Below are 24,977 nucleotides of genomic sequence, written 5' to 3'. Positions count from 1 at the left end.
GAAGACAAGTCTCTCAAGACTGTGTTCGGAAATTTGAAACTGTTAGCATAGGTAAGACAGTTGTTCTTTTCTCATTTGCATGTCTCACAACACACTCAGATATTGAAAGCGGCATTGTGTGGTGTTACATCACTCTACCAGGGTACCAGTCATGGCGGTGGCGCTCACACAAATTTGCAGAAGTGGGATATCCGCCAAGTCATGCCAGGATCAATTGCATGGGCAGCCATCATTGTATGACAGAGTTATCTTGTCCTTGCTGTTGGATTCTCTCACTGACATAATGACACAGACAATATTTTTTCTCTCACCTGACACTGAGTTTTCTGGTTCAGGTGTAGGAAAGAAATCCAACATCAACTACAAGGAGCTTTTCTACAACTATAAGAGAGTTCTTGTCACAAAGTGGAAGAGTAAGCGCATTGAGGAGATTGTGACTAAGATCAACAACTATGTTTTTGGCGCCACCAGCATGAACTTCAACCATCGATGCTGATCATGAAGATCATACCTGTTAGGTACCGTGCCGACTCAGGAAGCAGAGGGGTCGGGGCTTGGCTTCAACTCTTGCGCTGTGCCCTTAGCCGAGTATGTGCCCCGAATTTGGAGCAGGGTCCTGACGTTGTCTGACAGTTGGACAAATGGACCGCTTTGGTCTGCTTTGAGGGTCGGGGAGTAAGAGCTGCTAGCGGCGGGCCAACTAGGAGTGGAGCGGAGAAGGTGAGGGGTGATGCGGAGAGGGGATAGGAGCAGGGGAATGATGGTAGGGGCAGGGAAGGCTGGAGGATAATGCGGAGGGGCGAAGGAGGATATTTGATAGGGGCAGAGTAATAAAGAGAGGACTTAGAGCACGGCTCTAAGTCGGAGCGGAGGGTCGGAGGGTCGGAGATGACAACAAGTTGAGACTTGTGTCCAGAGGAGGCAAGGTCCTACTGAGAATCCTCACAAGATGTAACTGCGAGAAGACAAGTAATATTAAGACTGAGGAAAAATATCTAAGTACATGATATGTTATGTACTACTATGTATGAGGCAGTGATCAGGATAACTACATAGTAAAGCTATGTACCAAGGATATAGTTTGTAAGTATTTTACATAGGCAAAGACATAAGTCAGGGCAAATATCAATATGTACGCATTGGATCAGTGATCAAGCGGTAATAGGAATTACCGGTCATCCAGAAGTAAGGGTCTATGTACCAATGGGGAAGGTACAGTGGCTCAAAAAAGTGTCTCAATGTTTGCACATTTTCATATAATTGCATCATTGTGAGCCAGGGTGTGGGAATATAATAGGGCTATAGGGACATGTCTGAATCCCTCGTATCCAGGCTTGAATCTGAGATATGCAGCGTGGGAAAGTGATGTCATGGAGCGGAGATATGGCTATTCTAGTTTAGTGACTCATTGAGACACTTATTTGACTTTATATCAAAATCATAGAATTAGACCACCTACACATGATGTGATCAATGACACATGTCTTAGAATATCATATGGGATGTGAAAGTATAAAAATAATAAAAATAAAGCCAAACATCAACCTTTTTTGGCATCTTTTATCACTGACTACACAAAATCAATTCAACACTCTTTCTACACAATTCAACCAAATTTTTATAGAATATCTCACATTATACTTGTGTCCACTAAAGTATTATAAATAAAACTTACTGTAGACACTATACAAGCCTTCAGAAGTTTATTGGTGATCACCATTCTATGCTTTTTACCTCTACTATTTAGTATGCTATTTGCTTAAACAGTACTGACAAGCCTGCAAATGCTGCTCAAGTGACAAAAAGACTGTATAATATCTAGAAGCAGCTTATTACATCACAGACACCATGTTGTGACTTGGGGGTAAGTGATATCAAGGCTAGAATTATGTAAAAACATCCTTTTCTTATTTAGCACTATAGAAGTAAGAGTAAACACTGCTATGTATCACTAGTGCTGTACTATGAATAGCTGAACAAAAATTATACAATTAGCAGATAGAACTGGAATTAATCATCTGAGGCCAAATGGATGGCAATAGTGAAGCTTATAATCTCCTCTTCTGTAGTGCTAGAAGAGAAAGGAATGTTTTTGCCTAATTCTAGCCTTGATATCACTTACCCCCAAGTCACAACATGGTGTCTGTGATGTAATAAGCTGCTTCTAGATATTATACAGTCTTTTTGTCACTTGAGCAGCATTTGCAGGCTTGTCAGTACTGTTTAAGCAAATAGCATACTAAATAGTAGAGGTAAAAAGCATAGAATGGTGATCACCAATAAACTTCTGAAGGCTTGTATAGTGTCTACAGTAAGTTTTATTTATAATACTTTAGTGGACACAAGTATAATGTGAGATATTCTATAAAAATTTGGTTGAATTGTGTAGAAAGAGTGTTGAATTGATTTTGTGTAGTCAGTGATAAAAGATGCCAAAAAAGGTTGATGTTTGGCTTTATTTTTATTATTTTTATACTTTCACATCCCATATGATATTCTAAGACATGTGTCATTGATCACATCATGTGTAGGTGGTCTAATTCTATGATTTTGATATAAAGTCAAATAAGTGTCTCAATGAGTCACTAAACTAGAATAGCCATATCTCCGCTCCATGACATCACTTTCCCACGCTGCATATCTCAGATTCAAGCCTGGATACGAGGGATTAAGACATGTCCCTATAGCCCTATTATATTCCCACACCCTGGCTCACAATGATGCAATTATATGAAAATGTGCAAACATTGAGACACTTTTTTGAGCCACTGTATATACCTAAAAGGGGAAAGAGGTCCAGTTGAATGGAGAGGTTATGGAAGGGGACCGGTTGAGCGGTTGAGCGGAAGCGTAGGGCGAAATGTGGACTTGTGATTGGACGGAGCAGAGGATGGATGGAGTGGAGGGGTTAGAGAGCGGAGCAGATATTAGTATTGGAGCGGTCGGATCAGGTGTATGACAATACCAATGCTATCAATTGGGCCATGGCCGCACTTGATGTGGATAGTGATGACGAGTCAGTGGATGCACCCGCTCATGGCACACCCAATACAGTTGCAGCTGCAGAGCCTGCCTCCATACCACAGCTCATTGAGAGTATCTTGGGGATGTCTGCCCTTAGCAACATTGATGAGAGCGGAACTGATATTGTGCCAGACACAGAGACTGATCCTGTTGTTCAGGAATTACAGGCTGCGGGAAGAGGTGAAGGCAGGGGAAGGGGAAGGGGAAGAAAGAAGAAGGCTGCTGCTGCATCTTCTGGAATCACAGTGACTTGTGAGACTCATTCTCGCAAATAGTACTATTATATCAGTTTCATTTGAATTGTGTCTTGTAATTGTTCCATAGTTACTTTGATTACACCGCACTTTTGGTATTACAAGTATTATGACTCAATTGCTATTCATATACAACCAGGGTTTACCTATATACAAGGCCCTATTGTGTAACAGAAACTATGCTCAAGGTAAGTACCAAATGTCACTATAATAAGGAAATATTAATTTGAATAAGTCTTAGGCCTTGAGTTTGAACCTCGATGACAACAAAGTATAAATGGTTGCAATAGGTAAGGTAACAAGGTAAGCTAGCTAAGATAAGATAATGGTACCCAAGGTAAGATAAGATAATTGAAAGTTGACTCGCCTCCCGACAAGATAACAGCAGAAATTGCAATATTCTATTTTTGTTACAATGCTTGCAGGCTATTTCAAGCCATTTACATCAGCAACCCAAATGAGCAATTTGTTAGGTACCGTGCCGACTCAGGAAGCGGAGGGGTTGGGGCTTGGCTTCAGCTCTTGCACTGCACCCTTAGCCGAGTATGTGCCCCGAATTTGGAGCAGGATCCAATGTTGTCTGACGATAGGACGAGTGGGCCGCTTAGGTCTGCTTTGAGGGTCGGGAGGTAAGTGCTACTAGCAGCGGGCCAACTAGGAGCGGAGCAGAGAAGGCAGAGGATAGTGCGGAGGGTGGATAGGAGCAGAGGGGGATGACTTGATAGGGGTGGAGAAGTAAAGGGGGAGACTTAGAGCACAGCTTTAAGTTGGAGTGGAAAGGTCAGAGGTGACAACAAGATGAAACTTGTGTCCGGAGGAGGCAAGGTCCTACTGAGAATTCTCACAAGTAGAGACTGCAAGAAGACAAGTAATATTAAGACTGGGGAAAATATCTAAGTACAGGATATGTTATATACTTCTAAGTGTGAGGCAGTGACTAGGAGACTATGTTGTAAAGCTATGTACCAAGGATATAATTTGTAAGTACTTACACAGGCGAAGACATAAGTCGGAGCGGATATCAATATGTATGCTGTTGATCAGTGATCAAGCGGTAAGGAGAATTACTGGTGATCCAGAAGTAAGGGTCTATGTACCAAAGGGGAAAGTATATATCTAAAAGGGAAAAGAGGTTCCAGTTGAATGGAGACGTTATGGAAGGGAACCGGTTAGGCGGTCGAGCGGGAGCATAGGGGCGGATGCGGATGATGATTGGACTGGAGCAGAGGTGGTCAGAAAGTGGAGTGGATATTAATATTGGAGCAGGTCAGATCAGGTATATGACATGATCCCAAGATGACTAAGGTCAGTTGCAATGCATTGCAACCATTAGTAACTGTTATTTACACGAGCATTTCAAGGACAACCTCTGTTAATACAAGTCATTTAAAGGTTCGCTCCCACTTTAGATGTTGCAAGGCCCTGCAAGGCCCTGAAATCCAAATTAGGAATTTGCGACAAATACCTCCAACAATGTCCACCACAGTGACATAGCCGACCAGCCCCAATCCAACATCATGATGTCCATCAAGCATAGATGCATCAAAGAGGATGTGGGTAGATCAGTCCAGAGTGCTACACTGTCCAAGGTAAGATATTCAATCTGATAATCTTGATGTCAACATTATGATATAACACAACCCATGCAGGAACATGCACTGGACTTAGTGCCTCATAATAACGATGCCAGTGGGATACAGTGTCATATACCGGATCCGAGTACCCCTAGTACCACCTATAAGCATCCCCACCCCTGGTCCGACCCCCTGTTTCCCCGTCCACTCCATTCCTCCTTCCCCGACAATGCATGAAGTGCATCTCAGCAGGATTAGCCCTGCTACCTCCACCCGACCCCGTTCCTCCACTTCTCATTCCTCCGTGCATCAGATCACCTAGTAGTCCGTCGGTCCTCCTTCAGAGGACCCCCATTCCGACGCCCTGTTGGAACTCCTAGAACTCATGTCGGACTACATTCCAAAATTAGGGGCATGTACTCGGGTAAGGGGCGCAGCATACAAGCTGAAGCCAAGCCCCTCAAACTCCGCTTTACCCCTGAGCACGGTCTTAACAGAAACCCACCTCAAAAGGTCCTTAGTGTCAATGTGTTAGGTACCGTGCTGGGCTCAAGAAGTGGAGGGGTCGGGGCTTGACTTCAGCTCTTGCGCTGCACCCTTAGCCAAGTATGTGCCCCAAATTTGGAGCGGGTCCGACGTTGTCCAACAATAGGATGGGTGGACTGCTTGGGGGACTATTGGTAGAGGCGGAGAGGTAAGGGGGAAGACTTAGAGCATGGCTCTAAGTCGGAGTGGAAAGTTGGAGGTGACAACAAGATGAAACTTGTGTCCGGAGGAGGCAAGGTCCTACTGAGAATTCTCACAAGTAGAGACTGCAAGAAGACAAGTAATATTAAGACTGGGGAAAATATCTAAGTACAGGATATGTTATATACTTCTAAGTGTGAGGCAGTGATTAGGAGACTTATGTTGTAAAGCTATGTACTGTTAAGACTGTGCTCAGGGGTAAGACGGAGTCTGGGGGGCTTGGCTTCAGCTTGTACACTGCACCCCTTACCTGAGTACATGCCCCTAATTTTGGATTGTAGTCTGACTCAAGTTCTATGAGCTCCGACAGGACTGTCAGAGCGGAGGTCCTCTGAAGGAGGACCGACAGACTACTAGATGAGCGTGGGAACATCGGGCGGAGATTGGTCCACCCTACAGGGGAGAGTCAGAGGGCTACTGCAGTCGGAACTAACAGTAGGAACAGGAGCGGGGTAGACTGCTCGGATGAAGTCCAAAGCAGAACAGAAACATGGAGGATAGAGGTATGAGAGGATTGGCCACAAGTCCGACACACAGGAAAGGCAGCGGAGGCGCAGGAAGTTGGATGAGTGGAGAAGGCAGCCGACCTAGGGAGTCAATCCCCTACGCCAGCAAACAGGAGTTGACTTGGGTTGAGCCTAAGTCAAAGGACAGAAGAGCAGGGCTTAGGAAAGGTAATATTCAGACTGAGTATCTACAGACAAATGTACATAGGTTTATATACTCTAAGTAATGAGCATAGCATAGCAGAAGGCTATGTGCTGAGTGTACAGGATTACAGGAGGATGACTGAGACATATGAGAATAAGGCTTGGAGAACAGTATGTACGCAACAGATCAGTAATCACTCCGGTATAGGAATTACCAGTGATCCTAAAGGAGGAACTATGATACTAAACAGAGATAGGACCAGTTGAGTGGTACCTAGTCTAGGAGTGGACCGGTGAAGCAGTCGGGCGAACTAATAGTTGGGTGAGGCAATACAAGAGAAACTGGAGGAACCGAGTGGGTCGGAAAAGCGGAGATGGTGGAGGGAGTAGGAGTAGGATTGGTCGGACCAATGGAGCAGAGGAGCAGAGCTCCAGATAGTGTCAAATGGTAGGGATATGGTGTTGGAGGAAATAGGGGTAGTGTTGGAGGAGCGGAGCAGAGTCAGGCGGAGGTAGCAGGGCTAGTCCTGCTGAGATGCACTTTGTGCATTGTCAGAGAAGGAGGGATGGAGTGGACAGGGAAACAGGGGGTCGGACCAATAGTAGGGATGTTTATGAGTGGTGTTGGGAGTGGCTGAATTGGGTACATGACATGCACCAAGGATATAGTTTGTAAGTACTTACACAGGCAAAGACATAAGTCAGAGCAGATATCAATATGTATGCGTCGGATCAGTGATCGAGTGGTAAGAGGAGTTACTGGTGATCTGGAAGTAAGGGTCTATGTACCAAAGGAGAATGTATATATCTAAAAGGGGAAAGAGGTTCCAGTTGAGTGGAGACGTTCTAGAAGGTGACCGGTCAGGCAGTCAAGCAGAAGCGTAGGAGTGGATGCAGACTGTGATTGGATGGAGCGGAGGATGAATGGGGCAGAGGTGGTTGGAAGGTGGAGCAGATATTGACATTGGAGCGGTCAGATCAGGTATATGACACAATGACCCTGATGTACTCTTATCACTCAAACTGTTTCTTGCTGATACTACTGAAGCTGCATACAACTTGATACGTAATGCCATCATGGAGCGATTTCCTGATTCTGAAATCCTCTTCGCATTATTAGATTCGCCATTGTGTCGCTTTACTGGGTGGAATAGAGCCCATTGTGCATGACATGTGCATAGACTTGTGTATAGCATTTTGCAGCCCATGGTGACATCATGACAATTGTCTGAAATGTGGGAAGGATCACTACAACCAGAACATCTTACACAAGAGCCAAGGGAGGAAGAAAGTGCCCATCCAAGTCTTTGAGACTATCCCTGTTGCAGATCAGATTCAGGTGCTTTGGAGGGACCCTAGCAGTGTGCAAAAGATGCAATATCAGGATGATGCTACCAATGTGCTTCTTGAGAAACTCAGGATGAATGGTGGGGTTATTGATGCTTATGAAGACTTCTTTGATGGCATGGACTATCTTGATGCTGTCCAATGGGGCAAGATCAAAGAAGGCGACCCTATCCTTATGCTTTCAATTGATTGCACTCAGTTGTACAAAAGCAAGCAATCCAACTGTTGGATATACATATGGGTAGTATTTGACCACCACCCACAGGAGCGCTACAAGAAGAAGTATGTTCTCCCTGGAGGATTTATTCCTGGTCCCAACAAGCCAAAGAATGTAGACTCCTTATTTCCTGGGTTATATCACCTTGCAGTTGTTCAGCATGAAGGGCTCACCATCTGGGATGCATCGTGAAATCACATTTTTGAATCAACTCCCTTTCTCACTCTCACAACTGCAGATGGTCCGGTGTAGGGAGTATCCCTACGCTAGGCTTGTATCCACCACTTTTCCGATGCATCAGGCATCCATCCGACACCTATCCATTCCATCCGATACCCATCCACTTTTCGGATGACAAGCGGATACCTTCGGATCTCCCCCTATAGCTCACGCATCCGCCGCATCCGTCCTGTCCATGTCCATTCTACCTCATTGGTACGTACTCACATGCATTTCCTTGTTACTGACTGAACACAGACATATCCTTTCACACTCCACTATTTTCCGGATAGCTTATGGCACAGTCTAGACTTGCTACCTATACCAAGTGTTCCTTGAAAATACTGTACCCTATAAGCACAGAAGTTTTCAGAAAATACTTACTTCATGTAACTTCCTCCCACTTTTCCTGCACCTTACCAGAAAATTGCTTTGACTTATACCCACTATCCATCCAACCTTCAATGAACTTCCTTCGACTTTGATTCGCATCCCATCCAATCAGCAAGTATCATTCGCTCCATCCGACGAATCCAGTACATTTCGCATCCTATCCGTTTCATCTGCTTTTGCGGATCCTTCATCCTATAGGGTCGCTTTAGACAGAGACTAGTGTTTCCCCAGTAGCAATCCCCTTAAGGGTCGAACTGTGCTTGTCCTCAAGTGAGGCAGTAGGCAGCAAAGACCCAACTGTGTGGTAGATCGATTTCTCGCTGCTGCACTTGTTGTTCACACACCGGGTATGGTTTATCTCAATGGCCTAGTGGGCTCACACAGAGGCAATGGCTGTCAGCTCTACTGTGGTATGAGAGGGTGCCATAAACCAAGTGCTGGTGGACACTATTACCCTGCACTTCTCAAGCCAAACAACTACAATCACCTGGGTTCTGACCATCTTGATATTGATGTTGAGCACCTTCCTCCTGCATCTTCAGGAAACTACCTTGACAACCTCAAGTACCTGATGCAGTCCCACACTCAGACTCAGTACGAGCAGTGTCGCCTTGAAACGGGTATATCCAAACCCACTATCTTTCTCAGTATACAAACCAACAACATCCTTGGTGTTCCTGGCTGTTTTGGATTGGATATCATGCACATTGCTACAATCAACATTGCCAATGAACTGATTCCAATATGGTGTGGCTCTTTTCAATTTGAGTCTACTGATGATAAGGACACATGGTACTGGGCTGTTTTCAAGAGTTGTGTCTGGCAAGACCATGGTAAAGCTGTTGTGGACACAACCCCTTACCTTCCTGGATCATTTGATCATCCACCTTGTAACCCCACACAAAAAATCAACAGTGGATACAAGGCTTGGGAGTTTCTACTCTGTCTCTTTGGCCTCGGGCCTGCAATCCTCTATGGTGTACTCCCCAATGTCTACTGGAAAAACTTTTGCAAGCTTGTTTGTGGGATATGAATCATGCAGCAACACAAGATCCTTGCAGCTGATTTGTGTGAAGCTCATGAGATGCTTACGCAGTTTGAAAAGGAGTTTGAACTCCTGTACTATCAGTGCCATATCAATTGACTCCATTTCATGCGACCATGGGCACATTCACTTGGACATCTTGCACCCAAGACTGTTGCAAAGGGCCCCCCAATCTGCTCCTCACAATGGACTATGGAACACATGATCAGGAACCTTGGCTGTGAGATTTGTTCACACTCCAAGCCATATGCTAACCTATCCAAATGAGGTGTGTGCTGTTGTCAAGTCAACACATTAAAAGTCATGGTTCCTGGCCTCAATCCACCAACAGACACCCTCCTGTGCTGCTCAATTGACTTGGGCCATGGATATGTACTCCTCACCAGGTGTGAATGGACTCCCCATTGTCTGGATGAATGTGAAGCAACAGCCCTTATTTCCTATCTTGCCACTCATGGGATCAACATCACTGTAGATCAATGCCCCTGCATCATTTGATGGGTGCATTTACAAATTCCAAATGGGCAGGTGGCACAATTGAGTTGGAAGGAAAATACCATGACATGTATGCCACACATGGCACACAACATCAAAGTGAGTGACTGTATGTTGTTCACTTGTGCTACAGCTCAACTCAACGTACACACCAGCTTTGCCTGAATGAACAGATACAATTTGATGAAGTTCAGTTTTATTTTCAGATCAATTTTAACGACAGTATCAAGACTCTCGCCCTGATATCCCTCTGTTCTGTGCCTGACTATGAACTTCTCCATGAGTCTTACAACACATTATACTCATGCACATATGAAGGCAATGAAGTGCTTGTCCTCATTGGGGTCTCCACAATTCAAGCTGTGGTCGCAATAGTCCCCCACAAGCTCCCCAACCACCCAGAACTCTGTTTCTTTCTTGTCAAAAAACCTGGCCTTGATGTTGCTCAATTTGCAGGCCATGTGGACCATGATGATGAAGGTGATGATGAAGATGACGGCAACTAGCTACAATGAGGGACACAACAGATGGATGGCAAACTGTCCAGAGTCTATTACACCTGTACTCAATACCAGGAATTTAAAGTATGGGTACTACAACTGATCATTGTCATATACCAGATCCAAGCACCTCCAATACCACCTGTATTGTGAGCAATATGGGTGTGGTGAGTTGAAACACTACCTTTGAAAAAGCATTGGTTGGAGGGTACATCATTGGCTCTCAAATTGAGGATGCAGTCTGCAGTTGTGGTGATGATGTCTTCTGGTTCTCCTGTTAGGGGGTTGAGTGTGACACCATAATGGATAAGGGGGTATCTGGCTGACAGTGGCAATGTCATATACCTAATCCAACTGCTCTAATATCAATATCCGCTCCGCTTTCTGACCGCCTCCGTTCCATCCATCCTCCGCTCTGTCCAATCATCATCCTGCTTCCGCCCCTATGCTTCTGCTCGACTGCCCAACCGGTCCCCTTCCATAAACGCCTCCATTCAACTGGAACCACTTTCCCCTTTTAGATATATACTTTCCCCTTCGGTACATAGACCCTTACTCCCGGATCACCGGTAATTCCTCTTACCGCTCGATCACTGATCCGACGCATACATATTGATATCTGCTCTGACTTATGTCTTCACCTGTGTAAGTACTTACAAATTATATCCTTGGTACATAGCTTTACAACATAGTTGTCCTGATCACTGCCTCATACATAGAAGTATATAACATATCCTGTACTTATATATTTTCCTCAGTCTTAATATTACTTGTCTTCTTGCAGTTACTACTTGTGAGAATTCTCAGTAAGACCTTGCCTCCTCTGGACACAAGTCTCAACTTGTTGTCACCTCCAACCCTCTGACCCTCCACTCCGACTTAGAGCTGTGCTCTAAGTCTCCCCCTTATTTCTCTGCCCCTTTCAATACTCCCCTCTGACCCTTTTCCATCCCCCACATTATCCTCCACCTTCCCCACTCCTACCAAACATTCCCCCTGCTCCTACCCACCCTCTGCATCACTCCCTGCCTTCTCTGCTCCACTCCTAGTTGGCCTGCCGCTAGTAGCTCTTACCTCCCAACCCTCAAAGCGGACCTAAGCGGTCCACTCGTCCTATTGTCGGACAACATCGGACCCACTCCAAATTCAGGGCACGTACTCGGCTAAGGGCACAGTGCAAGAGCTGAAGCCAAGCCCTGACCCCTCTGCTTCCTGAGCCAGCATGGTACCTAACAGGCAACCCAAGTGAGAAGAGGATGGTACTTCCCCTCTTACAATGAGCTTCCCTGCTAGGGGATATAGCATGGCCTGTTGGGTTGGGGATTGATAGGGGTTTGCATTCAGGGGTTTTTGGAGTGGGTGGTGGGGAATAATGCATGATAGATGGTGTGGCGGTTCCTTCTTCCTCTAGGAAGTCTCCTTCATATTTGCTTTCTTTAGTGATGGGGATAGTGATTTTCTCAGTTTTGGTGATAGGGGTTATGGGGTTAGTTTCTCTTTCTTCGGTGGGGGCTTCTGTGGGTATGAAAGGTACAACTAATTTGACATCTTGTTCATCAAATGGGTTTGGTTGGATGGGGGATGGATTGTGTTGGTTGTGCAGTGAACTTGCCACTGTTGATCTTATTGACTAATCTGCCAAATTTCTTTATGGCTAGGAGCTTCATTATGGCATTTTTAATTTTGTTTTGCACATAGTGGAGGGATACTGTTCCAAAGGTCCTGCACTTGCATGTCAATGATGCATGTGGTCAGAGTGTCTGCTGTTCTCAATGTGGCAATGAGTTCAAAAAGGATGGGGTCATCTTGGGCAATGATCAGTTTGTTGATTTCTATGGCATAGTGACTGTCTAGGATAAGTGCCTCCCAGAGGGTTTTGTCTTCTGCTACCAGTGAAAGGTGGGGATGGATGAGAAGAAGTTCAAGTCATTAGATGAGTTGGACATGTTTGATTGAGTGGATTTTTATTACAAAGTTATTGTTTGTACTCCTCTTGTGATTGTTAGGTACCGTGCTGGCTCAGGAGGCAGAGGGGTTGGGGCTTGGCTTCAGCTCTTGCGCTGCTGCCCTTAGCCTGAGTATGTGCCCCAAATTTGGAGTGGGTCTGACGTTGTCCGACAATAGGACGAGTGGACCACTTAGGTCCGCTTTGAGGGTCGGGAAGTAAGAGCTACTAGCGGCGAGCCGACTAGGAGCAGAGAAGGCGGGGAGTGATGCGGAGGGTGGATAGGAGCAGGGGGAAGGTTTGGTAGGAGCAGAGAAGGCAGAGGATGGGAAAAGGGGCAAGGGGAATATTGATAGGGGTGGAGGAATCAGGGGAACACTTAGAGCACAGCTCTAAGTCGGAGCAGAGGGTCAGAGGGTCGGAGGTGACAACAAGTTGAGACTTGTGTCCAGAGGAGGCAAGGTCCTACTGAGAATTCTCACAAGAGGTAACTGTGAGAAGACAAGTAATATTAAGACTGAGGTAAATATCTAAGTACAGGATATGTTATATACTTCTATGTATGAGGCAGTGACCAGGATAACTATGTTGTAAAGCTATGTACCAAGGATATAATTTGTAAGTACTTACACAGGTGATGACATAAGTCAGAGCGGATATCAATATGTACATGTCGGATCAGCGATCAGGCGGTAATAGGAATTACCAGTGATCCGGAAGTAAGAGTCTATGTACCGAAGGGGAAAGTGTATGTCTAAAAGGGGAAAGGGATCCAGTTGAATGGAGAGGTTTATGGAAGGGGACCGGTTGAACGGTCGAGCAGAAGCGTAGGGTGGAATGCGGGTTTTGTGATAGAGCGGAGCGGAGGATGGAGGGGGCGGAGGGGGTCAGAAAGCGGGGCGGATATCAGTATCAGAGCGGTCGGATCTGGTATATGACACTGACTTGGACTGCTGCAAGTTATCCGATTTGGGGTATCCTTTCCATGACACAAGGTATCAGCGACATTTTCTGATGCCCTTGTGCACCAGGATTGCTTTTATTTCATATTGTTCTTCTCTGTTGATAACATCAGGGGGTGGTTCTTCAAAGTTCAGCCTGTGGATCTCTGTTTCATGATAGGTAGATAGTTCTGAAGCATGGAAGGTGGAGTGAACTTTCCAGCTATCTGGGAGTTTGATTTTGAATGTGATAGGTGATAAGACTTCTTTGATGGGAGTTTTGTTAATAGATGGGTTGCAGATAGCCAGACCTTATCTCCTTTCTTCCATGGAGTGTACTTCCTTCCCAACGTTCTTTCTCCCATTTGTTGTTGGGTGATAGCATGGCAAGCTAGTGCTTCTTCTTGTATTTTTCCAAGGTGTTTAATTCATTCCTCTATAGTGGGTAAGGAGGTTTCAGGAAATACCTGGGGAAGGCTTTTCAGCTCATATCCCTTCATTAGGGCAAAGGGGGAAGTATTCCTGGCAGAGTGTTTTCTAGAGTTGTGAACAAACTTGGCCATGGGCAGGTGTTGCGACCATTCTGTAGGTACAGTTTGACAGTAGATAGAGGAGGTTCTTGTGGTTGGTGAATACAATGACAGGGTGGGAGTTCCCTTCTAGAAAGTGTCTCCAACTTTTTAATGTGTGTATGACAGCCAACAATTCTCAGTCATATATTTGGTAATTGCATTCAGCAGCATTAAACAATTGTGGCAAGTTGTTAGATACCATGTGCCAACTCAGGAAGCAGAGGGGTTGGGGCTTGGCTTCAGCTCTTGTGCTGCACCCTTAGCTGAGTATGTGCCCTGAATTTGGAGCGGGTCCGACATTGTCCAATGGTAGGACAATTGGACCCCTTTGGTCTGCTCTGAGGGTCGGGGAGTAAGAGCTCCTAGTGGTGGGCTGACTAGGAGCGGAGCGGAGAAGGCGGGGAGTGATGCAGAGAGGGGATAGGAGCAGGGGAATGTTTGGTAGGGGCAGGGAAAGGCAGAGGATAATGCAGAGGGGTGAAGGAGGATATTTGATAGGGGTGGAGTAATAAGGGGAAGACTTAGAGCACGGCTCTAAGTTGGAGCAGAGGGTCGGAGGGTCGGAGGTGACAACAAGTTGAGACTTGTGTCCAGAGGAGGCAGGGTTCTACTGAGAATTCTCACAAGATATAACTGCAAGAAGACAAGTAATATTAAGACTGAGGAAAAATATCTAAGTACATGATATGTTATATACTACTATGTATGAGGCAGTGATCAGGATAACTATGCAGTAAAGCTATGTACCAAGGATATAAGTTTGTAAGTATTTTACATAGGCAAAGACATAAGTCGGGGTGGATATCAATATGTACGCGTCAGATCAGCGATTGAGCGGTAATAGGAATTACCGGCCATCCGGAAGTAAGGGTCTATGTACCAATAGGGAAGGCATATATCTAAAAGGGGAAAGAGCTCTAGTTGAATGGAGAGGTTATGGAAGGGGACCGGTTGAGCGGTTGAGCAGAAGCATAGGGCGGAATGCAGGACTTGTGATTGGATGGAGCGGAGGATGAATGGGGCGGAGGGGTCGGAAAGCGGAGTGGATATCAGTGTCAGAGCGGTCGGATCAGGTATATGACACAAGTATCCACAGGGGTGGTAAGAACCATTTTTATCAGTCTGTAGCAGCACAGCTCCAGTTGTGTGTAGGGATGTGTTGGTAGCAAGAGTGAATTGATCATTGGGATCAGGGTTTTGAAGCACCAGTTCTGTGAGGAAGCATTCTTTGAGTTTGTCAAAGGCATTTTGACATGGTTCAGTCCATGCAAATATTAAGTCTTTCTTTGTTAGGTCAATCAAGTGTCTGTAGAAATTGCAGAATCCAAGAAATGAGCGCACTTCTTTGACAGTGTGTGGTGTCTGCCATTTGCTGATACCCTCAAGTTTAGCTGTATCCATTGCTACTTGGCCTGATTGAATGATCATTCCAAGATATCAACCTCCCGACCCTCAAAGCGGACCAAAGTGGTCCACTCATCCTATCATCAGACAACATCGGACCCACTCCAATTCGGGGCATGTACTCGGCTAAGGGCGCAGCGCAAGAGCTGAAGCCAAGCCCCAACCCCTCTGCTTCTTGAGCCCAGCATGGTACCTAACATCTGGTGGCAGGAGCAAACATCTGTATGCCCTTGTCTATCCTGCATGGTGCTCGACTACTTGTCGATTCCCAGTGAGCTACTAACTTATACTATGGCAATGGTGTTGTCTTATTAATGACATCAGTGATGTCAACCGATGTTGAGCATGTTTTCAGTCAGGGCCACCTCATTTTGTCTCATGTTCATAACTGGTTATCTGCACAGTCAACATGTGCTCTCCTCTGTCTCGGAAACTGGAGTCTGCTTGGCTATGTGAAGAACAAGGACATTACTGCTATCACAATTCTACCAGAGGTTGCAGGGGATGACGAGGAGCTTGAAGAAGGCTGGGACATCATAGATTAAATTTTTCAATTTGTTTTATGCTAGTAGCAACTCAGATAACTACAGACTCATGCTTAGTGTTATTGGTGTACCCGCGGGTTACCTGCTGCGGGTACAGGTGTGGGTACACACAAGGGTATGAACATCTGACCCATGAAAAAACCCCTACCCCTGGTATGGGTATGGGTTTTCACGGGTAAGGGTATGGGTATAGTCAAAAATACCCATGCAGAACACTACAGATGGAAGGCCACATTCTCAAAATTGTTTGGTCTCTTTGAACCAAAAGTGATGTTTTTTGGCCTATGTAACTCCCTGGCTGACATTCCAGGCATATATGAATCAAACATTCAAAGCAGAAATTGATGCCAGTTGGCTAATCGTCTATATGGACGACATCCTCATCTTCTCCAGTACATTGGAAAAAAACCAAGAACAGACAAAAACTGTACTACAAAAATTAAGTAAAGAAACCCTTTTCCTCAAACCAGAGAAATGCACCTTCGACGTGCAAGAGGTAAGTGCTACTAGCAGCAGGCCGACTAGGAGCGGAGCAGAGAAGGCAGAGGATAGTGCGGAGGGTGGATAGGAGTAGAGGGGGATGATTGATAGGGGCGGAGAAGTAAAGGGGGAGACTTAGAGCACAGCTCTAAGTTGGAGTGGAAAGTCAGAGGTGACAACAAGATGAAACTTGTGTCCGGAGGAGGCAAGGTCCTACTGAGAATTCTCACAAGTAGAAACTGCAAGAAGACAAGTAATATTAAGACTGGGGAAAATATCTAAGTACAGGATATGTTATATACTTCTAAGTGTGAGACAGTGATTAGGAGACTTATGTTGTAAAGCTATGTACCAAGGATATAATTTGTAAGTACTTACACAGGCAAAGACATAAGTTGGAGCGGATATCAATATGTACGCATTGGATCAGCAATCAAGCGGTAAGAGGAGTTACCAGTGATCCAGAAGTAAGGGTCTTATGTACCAAAGGGGAAAGAGGTTCCAGTTGAGTGGAGACGTTCTAGAAGGTGACTGGTCAGGCAGTCGAGCAGAAGCATAGGAGCGATGCGGACTGTGATTGGATGGGGGATGGATGGGTGGAGGTGGTCAGAAGGCAGAGCAGATATTGATATCGGAGCGGTTGGATCAGGTATATGACACCAGAGAAGGACATCCCTGGCTTGCTCTGGATTGTGCTGAGGTAGCATGAAACTTTGTTGAGCATTTCTGCAGCACAGTGGCACAGCAAGGGAGGGCAGATCATCGAATATATTAAGTACCTAGTATAGAAGATCAGCTACACACCAGCAGTATGAAAAGTGTTTGAAACAAAATGTACCTTGGCCTGCTCGTTTATGGGTGCGTGTATATCCTCATGTATACCAGATGCATGTAGTGTGGAATAGGATGTTTGAAGACATTCCTCACAATCTCCTCTGCAGTATCAATTCAGGCATGCTCCCAGCCAGCACACTTGAAGTATTTAAGTTTGTGTCAGGGATGTAATACTGTCAATAGATAGCATTATTATATTAGTAGTAAATAACCATTCTGAAAGAAAAAGACTTAGTACCCATAGCAATACAATATACTTCAGATTGATCTGTAGCATTGTAATAGTGGTTGAGTGTTTTCTTGGCAATCCCTAGGGCAGCACAAATTGATAATTGATAATCATGATTAAGGGAGTGGTGGGTGAGCATTTCGTCAATGTGATCCATTGCAGGGATCACAGTCACAAGACTGGGAGTGGAACAAGAGAAAAATAATGTGGCATCTTTGAATATCTAAGTCATAATGAGAACGCGGCGCAAGATCAATCCTAAAAATAGAAATGCATGCACCTTCAACGTGCTGTGCAGCTGTCCAGCAATGATCCACTCATTCTTATCCAACTCAAACTTGCGCAGGTTTGCACTTTTGTCTGCTGTAACACTGTCAATGGCTAACTGATACTCTATTGCGAACACCAGCATGTCAAAGGTCGAGTTCCACCGTGTTGCTACATCACGCAGTATTTTCTGTTCTGGTAGGCCAAGCTTCTGGAGCGTTCAAAACCACAAGGGCAGGAGAAGTGTTGTTGAGTGGAGGAGTGCAAATGCAATCTAACATATCTATGGAAGCATTCAGGTAAGTACAACAACACCTATAAGACTTTGGTTTGGTGACTGACTTTAACCAACACCAGCTTGACAGGCCTTATGTTTTCCTCAAGTTCATTATGGTCAGCCATGGGGAGTCTAGCTACCTCATTGATCCAGCCATCTGCAGTATCACCTATATCATCATTGTCATCTTCCTTCCCCTCCCATTCACCTCTGGTCTGCTCATCTTTGATATCAAGATCCTCAGCAAGATCTCTCAACTCCCTCTCTGCTTCGTCCAGTGCTGCATCTGCCATGCCTTTAGGGACATCAAATTGATGTATTGAACTTTTTGCTACAAGTGTGTGTTAGAATAACCAAGTGAACCAAGCCACAAGTGAGTTAATGAGAGTGAACAGGACTATAGTCCAGTGTCAGTTGCTATTGTGTTGTGTAAACTAATGAGTGTACTATACCTATAGTCCAGTGTCAGTTGCTGAAGAGCAAGCAACACAGGACTTGCTACCTATGGGCGAGTCTATGTAAACAAGTGTAAACACTGCCTAAGTAAGTAAGGAATTCACATCACATGCTAAGTGAGAGTCCAATAGAGGAAGCAACATCATAACACAAATAACTCGCACCATAAGGTGCTCAATCACCACAACTAACAGTTTCCCAGAGTCAAGATTGATGATACTGGTGGCATCGAAACCTTCACCGTCAAAAGAATCTGCTTTACTTGAACTGTCTTCTGCTATATCCTCAGGGTCAGCAACATCCAAGTCCGAGTCGTTGTTATCCTCGTCAGGCCCCGCTTCAAGTTCATCTGTGAAATTGTCGTCCACATCAGAAGTTTCATCATCATCATCATTTTCATCTTCCTTCCCTCGCTTGCGCTTGCCACCAAAAATGGTTGATGACATATTTCGCCATTTGACAGTTGGTTTCTTTTTTGGAGGTGGTGCCTAATGTTGATGTCAGTGAGTTGCAGATAGTCAATGAAAATATTGATGTACATACACTGGGATTGTGTTTGTACCAACTATGGATTTGGACAGTCCTGACAAGTGTTTTCACCTGCTGTTGACTGTGAAGTGGTGAGTTGAGCCAAGTGAATGTCGAGCCAGTCCATTTATCAGCCATTGAATTGGGTACAAGCGCAAAGATTCAAACAGCAAGCCTCTGGTTAGATTATGATCAGCTTTGGGACAATGTAATTGTAGGTTTGACATACCGCGAGTGGCTGAGCATCGCCAGAATGATCTTTATCCAGATAACTCCACCATTCATATGCCAACTCATCAGTTCGAAGTTCACAATTGAAAGGGTAAACCTTTTTCAAGTATTTTTTTTTACGAGGTCTTTCAACCGAGTGTTGGCCTCTGAGATACTCAGGTTTGCAATGGGAACCTTTCACTTCTCGTATTCGATATGAAGCATTGAAAGCAAAAACTTTCCTATACAACGAACTGAATCTGGGAGTTCTTTGTCCTGGGGGTGATTCATTTGGCCTCCGATCTTGATACGAGCAATGGCCAGTGGGTTCAAGTCCAGGAGAATATCTGCCCCTCTGAATTCTTTGAATGATGTTCGAGTCAGTTAAACAGCGAGTAATGTAACACAACAGAAAACTCATAAGGATCAAGAAGAAAACCAGTTAAATACACATCACACAGTGCATCATTTACCATTTGATTGAAGCAAAAATTGACACCTCATCAAATCTTCTCAGTGACCTCAGTTGGCAAACCAGTGATATCCTTGGTGATAATTTGGTGTATTGTCACAGTGACAGCAAACCAGAAGAGATATACGTCTGACACAGTGGAGTGAGTAGACTCAAGGCATGTTATAGCCTTCGCAATTGGAGCAAGCACTGTGAGAAGTTGTCGAAGTTCAACTTCAAATTTTTCAGTAGTGAAATGACCTTTGATAAAGTAATTGTTGACTTCCTGCAGGGTCTTCTTAGCATTTCACAAAACCACAATCCACCACACATACTGGTATGTTGATAATCTTTTCGGTGCACAATTGTCGGATAGGCTTGAGGCAACAATGGAGTGACTCTCCAGAATGATAAATGGTTCCGAAGCGTGTTTTACCAACTGACACGAGTCCTCTCTTGATTTGTAGATCCTTACAGCGACAACGGAGATGAGCACTGGCAATGTTTGAATTCTTGAAGTACTTGATTGTTTAACGTATCTTCTTGATCACCTGGAGTGAAAAGTCAGTAATTCAAATCAAGGAGTCCAAAGATCAGCCTCAATATCTTACTGGTCAAAAGAATGCAATGCTACCAATATCCTTGCATAATGAACTCATGCGATGACACGAGTCAGGGAGAATAATGATCCAACTAAATTCATCCTGCAAGAGTGAACAAGCCAATGTCGTATTTCCAGTGTTGTCCGAAGCCACACCACTAAAATGTTTGGCTCCAACCTGTAACATGACCTGTAAGTGGTGTTAATCCAGAACCATCATTATGAGATACTAGTAGCTCACCTTTTTCAATACTTCATGTATCTTTGCTCCAGTATGTGATACTTCCGATGACTCGTCACCTTCCACCAAAAAGACCCAATGCACTGGAGTGATCACATGTATGGTATAAACAGACTCAGGCAATTTTGTGGTGTTTCCATCGAAAGTGATGGTAAGGTTGTCACAGGTATGAAGGTGTTGCAATTGCAAATCTTCAATGCGAGCTGCCTCGTTCGGGATTTGTGATTTGGTGAGTACTGCACAAGATGCTGGTTCATAGTCAGGATTTCCGTGTTTCCACATTGTCTTCCATTCTGTTGAATCAACTTTTGTTAGTGGAATACCACCAATACAGATGAGTTTCAAGACATCGAAGTCAAGTTGGTCTTTAAGTGCTGAAATGCGTGCTTTACGCTGTGATGGATATATTGATTTTTGTTTCAGTGGTGCACTAGGAGTTCCTCATAATGAAACTGCGGAAGATGTGGGTGCGATGACAGGACTCAGAGGTTCACATTCAGCACTTGGAACTAGCAGGCTCTGACCTTCAACACGATCACCTAAAGATTCCTTGGCCATAGCAGTGCGAACACGATCCCATAGTGTTAAATTGATCTTGTTCAGTTTTCCACATGGTAATGCATGTCCAAATACTCGGGTCTTCCAATGAGGTGCAGCCCATGTTGTGGCACATCCGTATTCAGCTCCAGCACACCAAACGATCATTTTCTGGGGGTCCTTTTTAGGTACATATTGACAGAGAGAAGATCCATCAGAGGATCAACTTTTGCACCACCTTTCCCCTTTGCAGGTATCTGTTTGGTATCTGTGTATAGGTGCATGACAGATGTGTCAGACTCAATGTTGCTCTTTTTCTTCTTTGATGCCTTCATTGACTGACTCGACACAAGCTCTATGTCTGGATGGACATTTGACTGATGCGAAGACTTTGGTAACTGTATCCAGGCGAGTCAGTGATTCAGTTTTTCCGGCAAAGTAAATCTAATTCACAGCTTTTCCGGCAGCGAGAATGGCACCTCATGCAGCTTTAAGGATGTCATGCACCCACTTCTCGAGGATGATGTCACCTGGACATTTTTCAATCCATGTTTCCAAAACATCCACGACAGCCTCTGTTTCAGGTCCTCGCTCCATGAGTTTCAGGTCGTCAACACAACTGCCAAACCTAACTTCTAATTCTCGATTGACAGCACCAGCCTCGCCAATGTTCACAGCCCATTCGGCATCTGTGCTGAAGTCGGAGAATTTGTACCTGGATTCTGCTGCTAGTGGAACGGGGATGTCCATTGGCAGCACTTTGAGACATAGTTGCAGCTCAACTAATTGATCTTGGAGTTGTTGCTTCATGTAAGTTTGGTAGATCATGGATCTCAAAGGCTGGGGGGATGAATATCTCAAAGATCACAATAATGCATTCATTTTTCGTGTTGATGTTCAACCAAACAAACATTGCTTGACATCGCATGAAGTTATGCCAAAACAAGTAAGCTTGTAGACTTGCAATGTTCAACAATTGAGTTTTTTAAGTGTATTTAATGTTATTTAATGTGACCCCGTGCATGTACACTGTTTTTTGAGTTATTCACATAATCCACCCTATTGATTTTGGCCTTGAGTTATCCACGGTACACTACTCCAGAAGGTGGTATGCATGGCTAGAGCCCATTTCATCTTGAATAAAACACTTGATAGTGCGGTGTGTGACCTCACTGGAGGAAGGAACTAGTTGTGATGAAAGGTCAACTTGTGATAACCCAGAACTTGGGGCGAACCTGCTCTCGAGATCTGCCACCTTGTCGAACCAAGCACATGCAGATTGATGGAATGACCCCCTCAAGGGCCCTGCAACTTTCGCTGGTTGCAAAAAGTGCCAAGCCTTGATGGGGCAAAGATTTGTCAAAGCCTGGGTATTGTTTTCATTGGCCGAGAACAATGCACGCGTCGCCTCCATCCAATCCTCTTCACAATATCAAGAACCCAGGTGTGAAACAAGTTTCACTTCCATTTGAGGCAAGTTCATGTCCAAGGTGAGGTACTCCTCTAGGATGTCCCATGCTGCTTCGTCTTGCAGAGGGTCTGACAATGCTGGTGTGTGACTATCCTCAGAAGCCTGGTCATTTATGAAGGAACCACCCTCTGTACAGGAAGATGAGACAACTGGAGATAGAGACAAGATACAAGACTTACCATCTTCATCCTCTATACCCTCGTCATCCGAGTCAACGTCTGCCTCTGTATCAAGGTACTTTCTGGCATTGACGTATTTGGTGCACTTGATGTGTGCTTCTGGAGCGATTTCAGAAGTCACTGGTCATTTAGACATTGATCCTACTAATAGTGATGTAGTAACGCTAAATGTCTACTGATTGTGTAGGTATCAATCCTAGTCTTTCTTGCCTAAGTCATTTCTAATACCTATCAAAAACTATCATATTCCATAGTATGTATTATCTAGTTATGCTAGAGTCGAGAGAGAGAAATCAGAAAGAAAAGTCCTTGCGTGCAATGAGCCTATTTGTAGTGAATCCCATTTTGAGCTATTGGGGTTAATACATAACGACGGGCTTGTCGTTTTCAAGGAGCAAAGACTACAATAACATTGAGATGCTACACAAACCATAAGTATATAACATTAAGACTACATTACAACATGGTGGAATAAGAAAGTCTGTGAAATAAGGTTTTGAGTCCTAAGTAGTGAATGGGAGAATCAGACTCTGCCAGAGGTACCTGAAGTAGCTGAGTGGCTGAGTGGTTGAGTGGCTGCCAGCAAGTTCCATCAGAGTTTCAACTGATTTGAATTCACTACTTAGGCAGTGAATCCCTGTTTCATTGCTTTCTTTCCTCCGATCACAGTCATATACAATCATTATGTTAATCTTTTTACTTATGCAGACTGTAGAATTGTAGACTCATAGACTTATATCTTAAATTTCAGTTTGGCTGTGTAGTAGTTTTGTAAACTTTTGTAGCGCTGGTTCCAGTCTCCAACTGCATTTCGAAATGTTGCATAAGTCTTGAAAGAGACTAAAGTTGCCGTTCAGTGATAAAGATAAATCAAAGTTCAAGATAGATCATGCAGACCAAAAGGAAATGTCGAAATCTCCTGTCAAGCCTCACAGAATGTCCCTCCCTCCTGGTACCAACCATATATTGACATGTTGTTACAGTCGTGCTCAAGGGAAAGGTTACTCAAAGGGCTTTGGCTTCAGCTCATGCGCTGCACCCCTTACCTGAGTACGTGCCCTTTAATTTCCAAGAGGCAGAGGGGAAGTCCAATGGAAGTCCAGGGAAGTCCGGAGGTCAGACATGGGGGGAGTTCGGCGGAACTCTGGAAGGCTAGCAGGGAATGGAGTAAGGATACTGCAGATAAGTCCGGAGTAGAAGCAGGACAGAGTTAGATTATCCTAAGGTAGAGCTGGAGGATTAGTCCTAAGGTTTAACCCCTAAGACTCGGAGGTGGACAAGAGACTAGACTCAAATCTGGAGAAGCAGGAATGAGCAGAACTAAGATGATATTCAAACTGAGGAGTTCCGGAGTATTACAGGGGTTTATATACTGTAGGTATCATATAAGTAAATCAGTCAGCAAGGTAGAAGCTATGTAGGAAGCATGTGGAAAGTATTAGTAAGTGCATAACAGATCAAAGCAGTGAAGTCGGAGATGAAGTACAAACGGAACAGATCAGTAAGCATAACTGGTAGCTGGAGAACAGTTATTCTAAAAGGAGATAGGAGTGAGCCCAGAGATGAAAGTGGAGCGCCGGATGGAGAATAGGGTGAGGGAAGTGGACTTTCGTAGGGGAGATCCAGAATTCTGGATCTGGAGGTATGGGATATGACACATGTATGTACTACATCCCTTGCCTCTATCGCTCTCCTTATCCAAAAATTTACAGGGTCCAAAGTCACTTAGTGACTCTGACACTATCAAACTAACCACATCCTGCCAGCAATTGATGCATGCAGCTGATTGGCGTCCGTGCACCGCTAAATATATGATCTCATGGTGGTAAGCTCATATTTACCCGCTGTGGGGAATTCCCCCACTGTAGGTGTAAAACCCCGTCCTTTCCACATCGTCTCACATCAGTTCCGCATATTCCGCACATTCCGCGTTTCCCGCGCATCGTCCGATGGGTTCTGCATTCCCACGCATCCTTCGGAACCCACCTGCACTATCCAATATTCCCACGCATCGTCGGACAACCTTCGCATGTCCTGTCCCCATCCTTCCAGGCTCATTGGTATGCTGTATCTCTCTTCCCGTTGCTTCTAATGTTACCCGGATCACACTGACACATGCCCTTATGGCACGGACCCCTATTCCGGAGTATTGCGCCCATGTGCACTGCCTGCCTTCACTTCTGCTTCCTGAGAGACTTACTACCTGTACCTCAGTGTACCTTGAAAATAATCTTCCCTTTAAGTAGTGGTACTCAGGGCTTAGGGGTATTTGATTGAATCCCATCTTTTACCTTCCCACTTTTCCTTCACCTTACTAGAGGACTGCTTTGACTTATGCCCACTA

The 24,977-nt window shown here is 44.7% G+C and overlaps 7 protein-coding genes across 7 annotated transcripts; 4 read left to right on the top strand and 3 right to left on the bottom strand.

Moving 5' to 3' along the window:
* Positions 1 to 96: 96 nt before the first annotated feature.
* On the top strand, positions 97 to 466 carry EDB91DRAFT_1012175 (uncharacterized protein; the record flags this gene model as incomplete). Its single annotated transcript, XM_041312437.1, has 2 exons — positions 97 to 234; positions 293 to 466. Coding segments are annotated over 2 exons (312 nt in total), but the record flags the coding sequence as incomplete, so codon positions are not given.
* A 2,518-nt stretch (positions 467 to 2,984) lies between these two features.
* On the top strand, positions 2,985 to 3,449 carry EDB91DRAFT_1081220 (uncharacterized protein; the record flags this gene model as incomplete). The annotated part of the gene is made up of 2 exons (XM_041315362.1): positions 2,985 to 3,276; positions 3,349 to 3,449. The coding sequence occupies 2 exons, from the start codon at positions 2,985 to 2,987 to the stop codon at positions 3,447 to 3,449; spliced, it is 393 nt and encodes a 130-aa protein (XP_041178360.1).
* A 4,172-nt stretch (positions 3,450 to 7,621) lies between these two features.
* On the top strand, positions 7,622 to 9,458 carry EDB91DRAFT_1081219 (uncharacterized protein; the record flags this gene model as incomplete). The annotated part of the gene is made up of 4 exons (XM_041315361.1): positions 7,622 to 7,878; positions 8,200 to 8,248; positions 8,635 to 8,695; positions 8,734 to 9,458. The coding sequence occupies 4 exons, from the start codon at positions 7,622 to 7,624 to the stop codon at positions 9,456 to 9,458; spliced, it is 1,092 nt and encodes a 363-aa protein (XP_041178359.1).
* A 510-nt stretch (positions 9,459 to 9,968) lies between these two features.
* EDB91DRAFT_1051530 (uncharacterized protein) lies at positions 9,969 to 10,471 on the top strand (the record flags this gene model as incomplete). The annotated part of the gene is made up of 2 exons (XM_041313616.1): positions 9,969 to 10,064; positions 10,121 to 10,471. Coding segments are annotated over 2 exons (447 nt in total), but the record flags the coding sequence as incomplete, so codon positions are not given.
* Positions 10,472 to 17,383: 6,912 nt separating this feature from the next.
* Positions 17,384 to 17,827, bottom strand: EDB91DRAFT_1051468 (uncharacterized protein; the record flags this gene model as incomplete). The annotated part of the gene is made up of 2 exons (XM_041313608.1): positions 17,384 to 17,638; positions 17,696 to 17,827. 2 exons carry the CDS (start codon positions 17,825 to 17,827, stop codon positions 17,384 to 17,386), a joined length of 387 nt encoding a protein of 128 aa, XP_041178357.1.
* Positions 17,828 to 17,997: 170 nt separating this feature from the next.
* Positions 17,998 to 21,811, bottom strand: EDB91DRAFT_1081218 (uncharacterized protein; the record flags this gene model as incomplete). The annotated part of the gene is made up of 14 exons (XM_041315360.1): positions 17,998 to 18,254; positions 18,657 to 18,903; positions 18,959 to 19,015; positions 19,173 to 19,271; positions 19,409 to 19,515; positions 19,689 to 19,814; positions 19,866 to 19,890; positions 19,940 to 20,074; positions 20,127 to 20,155; positions 20,239 to 20,383; positions 20,447 to 20,820; positions 20,971 to 21,163; positions 21,184 to 21,381; positions 21,491 to 21,811. The coding sequence occupies 14 exons, from the start codon at positions 21,809 to 21,811 to the stop codon at positions 17,998 to 18,000; spliced, it is 2,313 nt and encodes a 770-aa protein (XP_041178356.1).
* Positions 21,812 to 22,076: 265 nt separating this feature from the next.
* On the bottom strand, positions 22,077 to 22,761 carry EDB91DRAFT_1081217 (uncharacterized protein; the record flags this gene model as incomplete). Its single annotated transcript, XM_041315359.1, has 5 exons — positions 22,077 to 22,155; positions 22,219 to 22,403; positions 22,446 to 22,582; positions 22,634 to 22,732; positions 22,755 to 22,761. The coding sequence occupies 5 exons, from the start codon at positions 22,759 to 22,761 to the stop codon at positions 22,077 to 22,079; spliced, it is 507 nt and encodes a 168-aa protein (XP_041178355.1).
* Positions 22,762 to 24,977: the final 2,216 nt, after the last annotated feature.

This window comes from Suillus paluster, assembly GCF_016628075.1.
Source record: "Suillus paluster strain FC165 chromosome Unknown EDB91scaffold_19, whole genome shotgun sequence".
NCBI classification, from domain to species: domain Eukaryota; kingdom Fungi; phylum Basidiomycota; class Agaricomycetes; order Boletales; family Suillaceae; genus Suillus; species Suillus paluster.
Note: the sequence above shows the minus strand (reverse complement) of the source record. Positions and strands in the feature narration are given on the sequence as shown.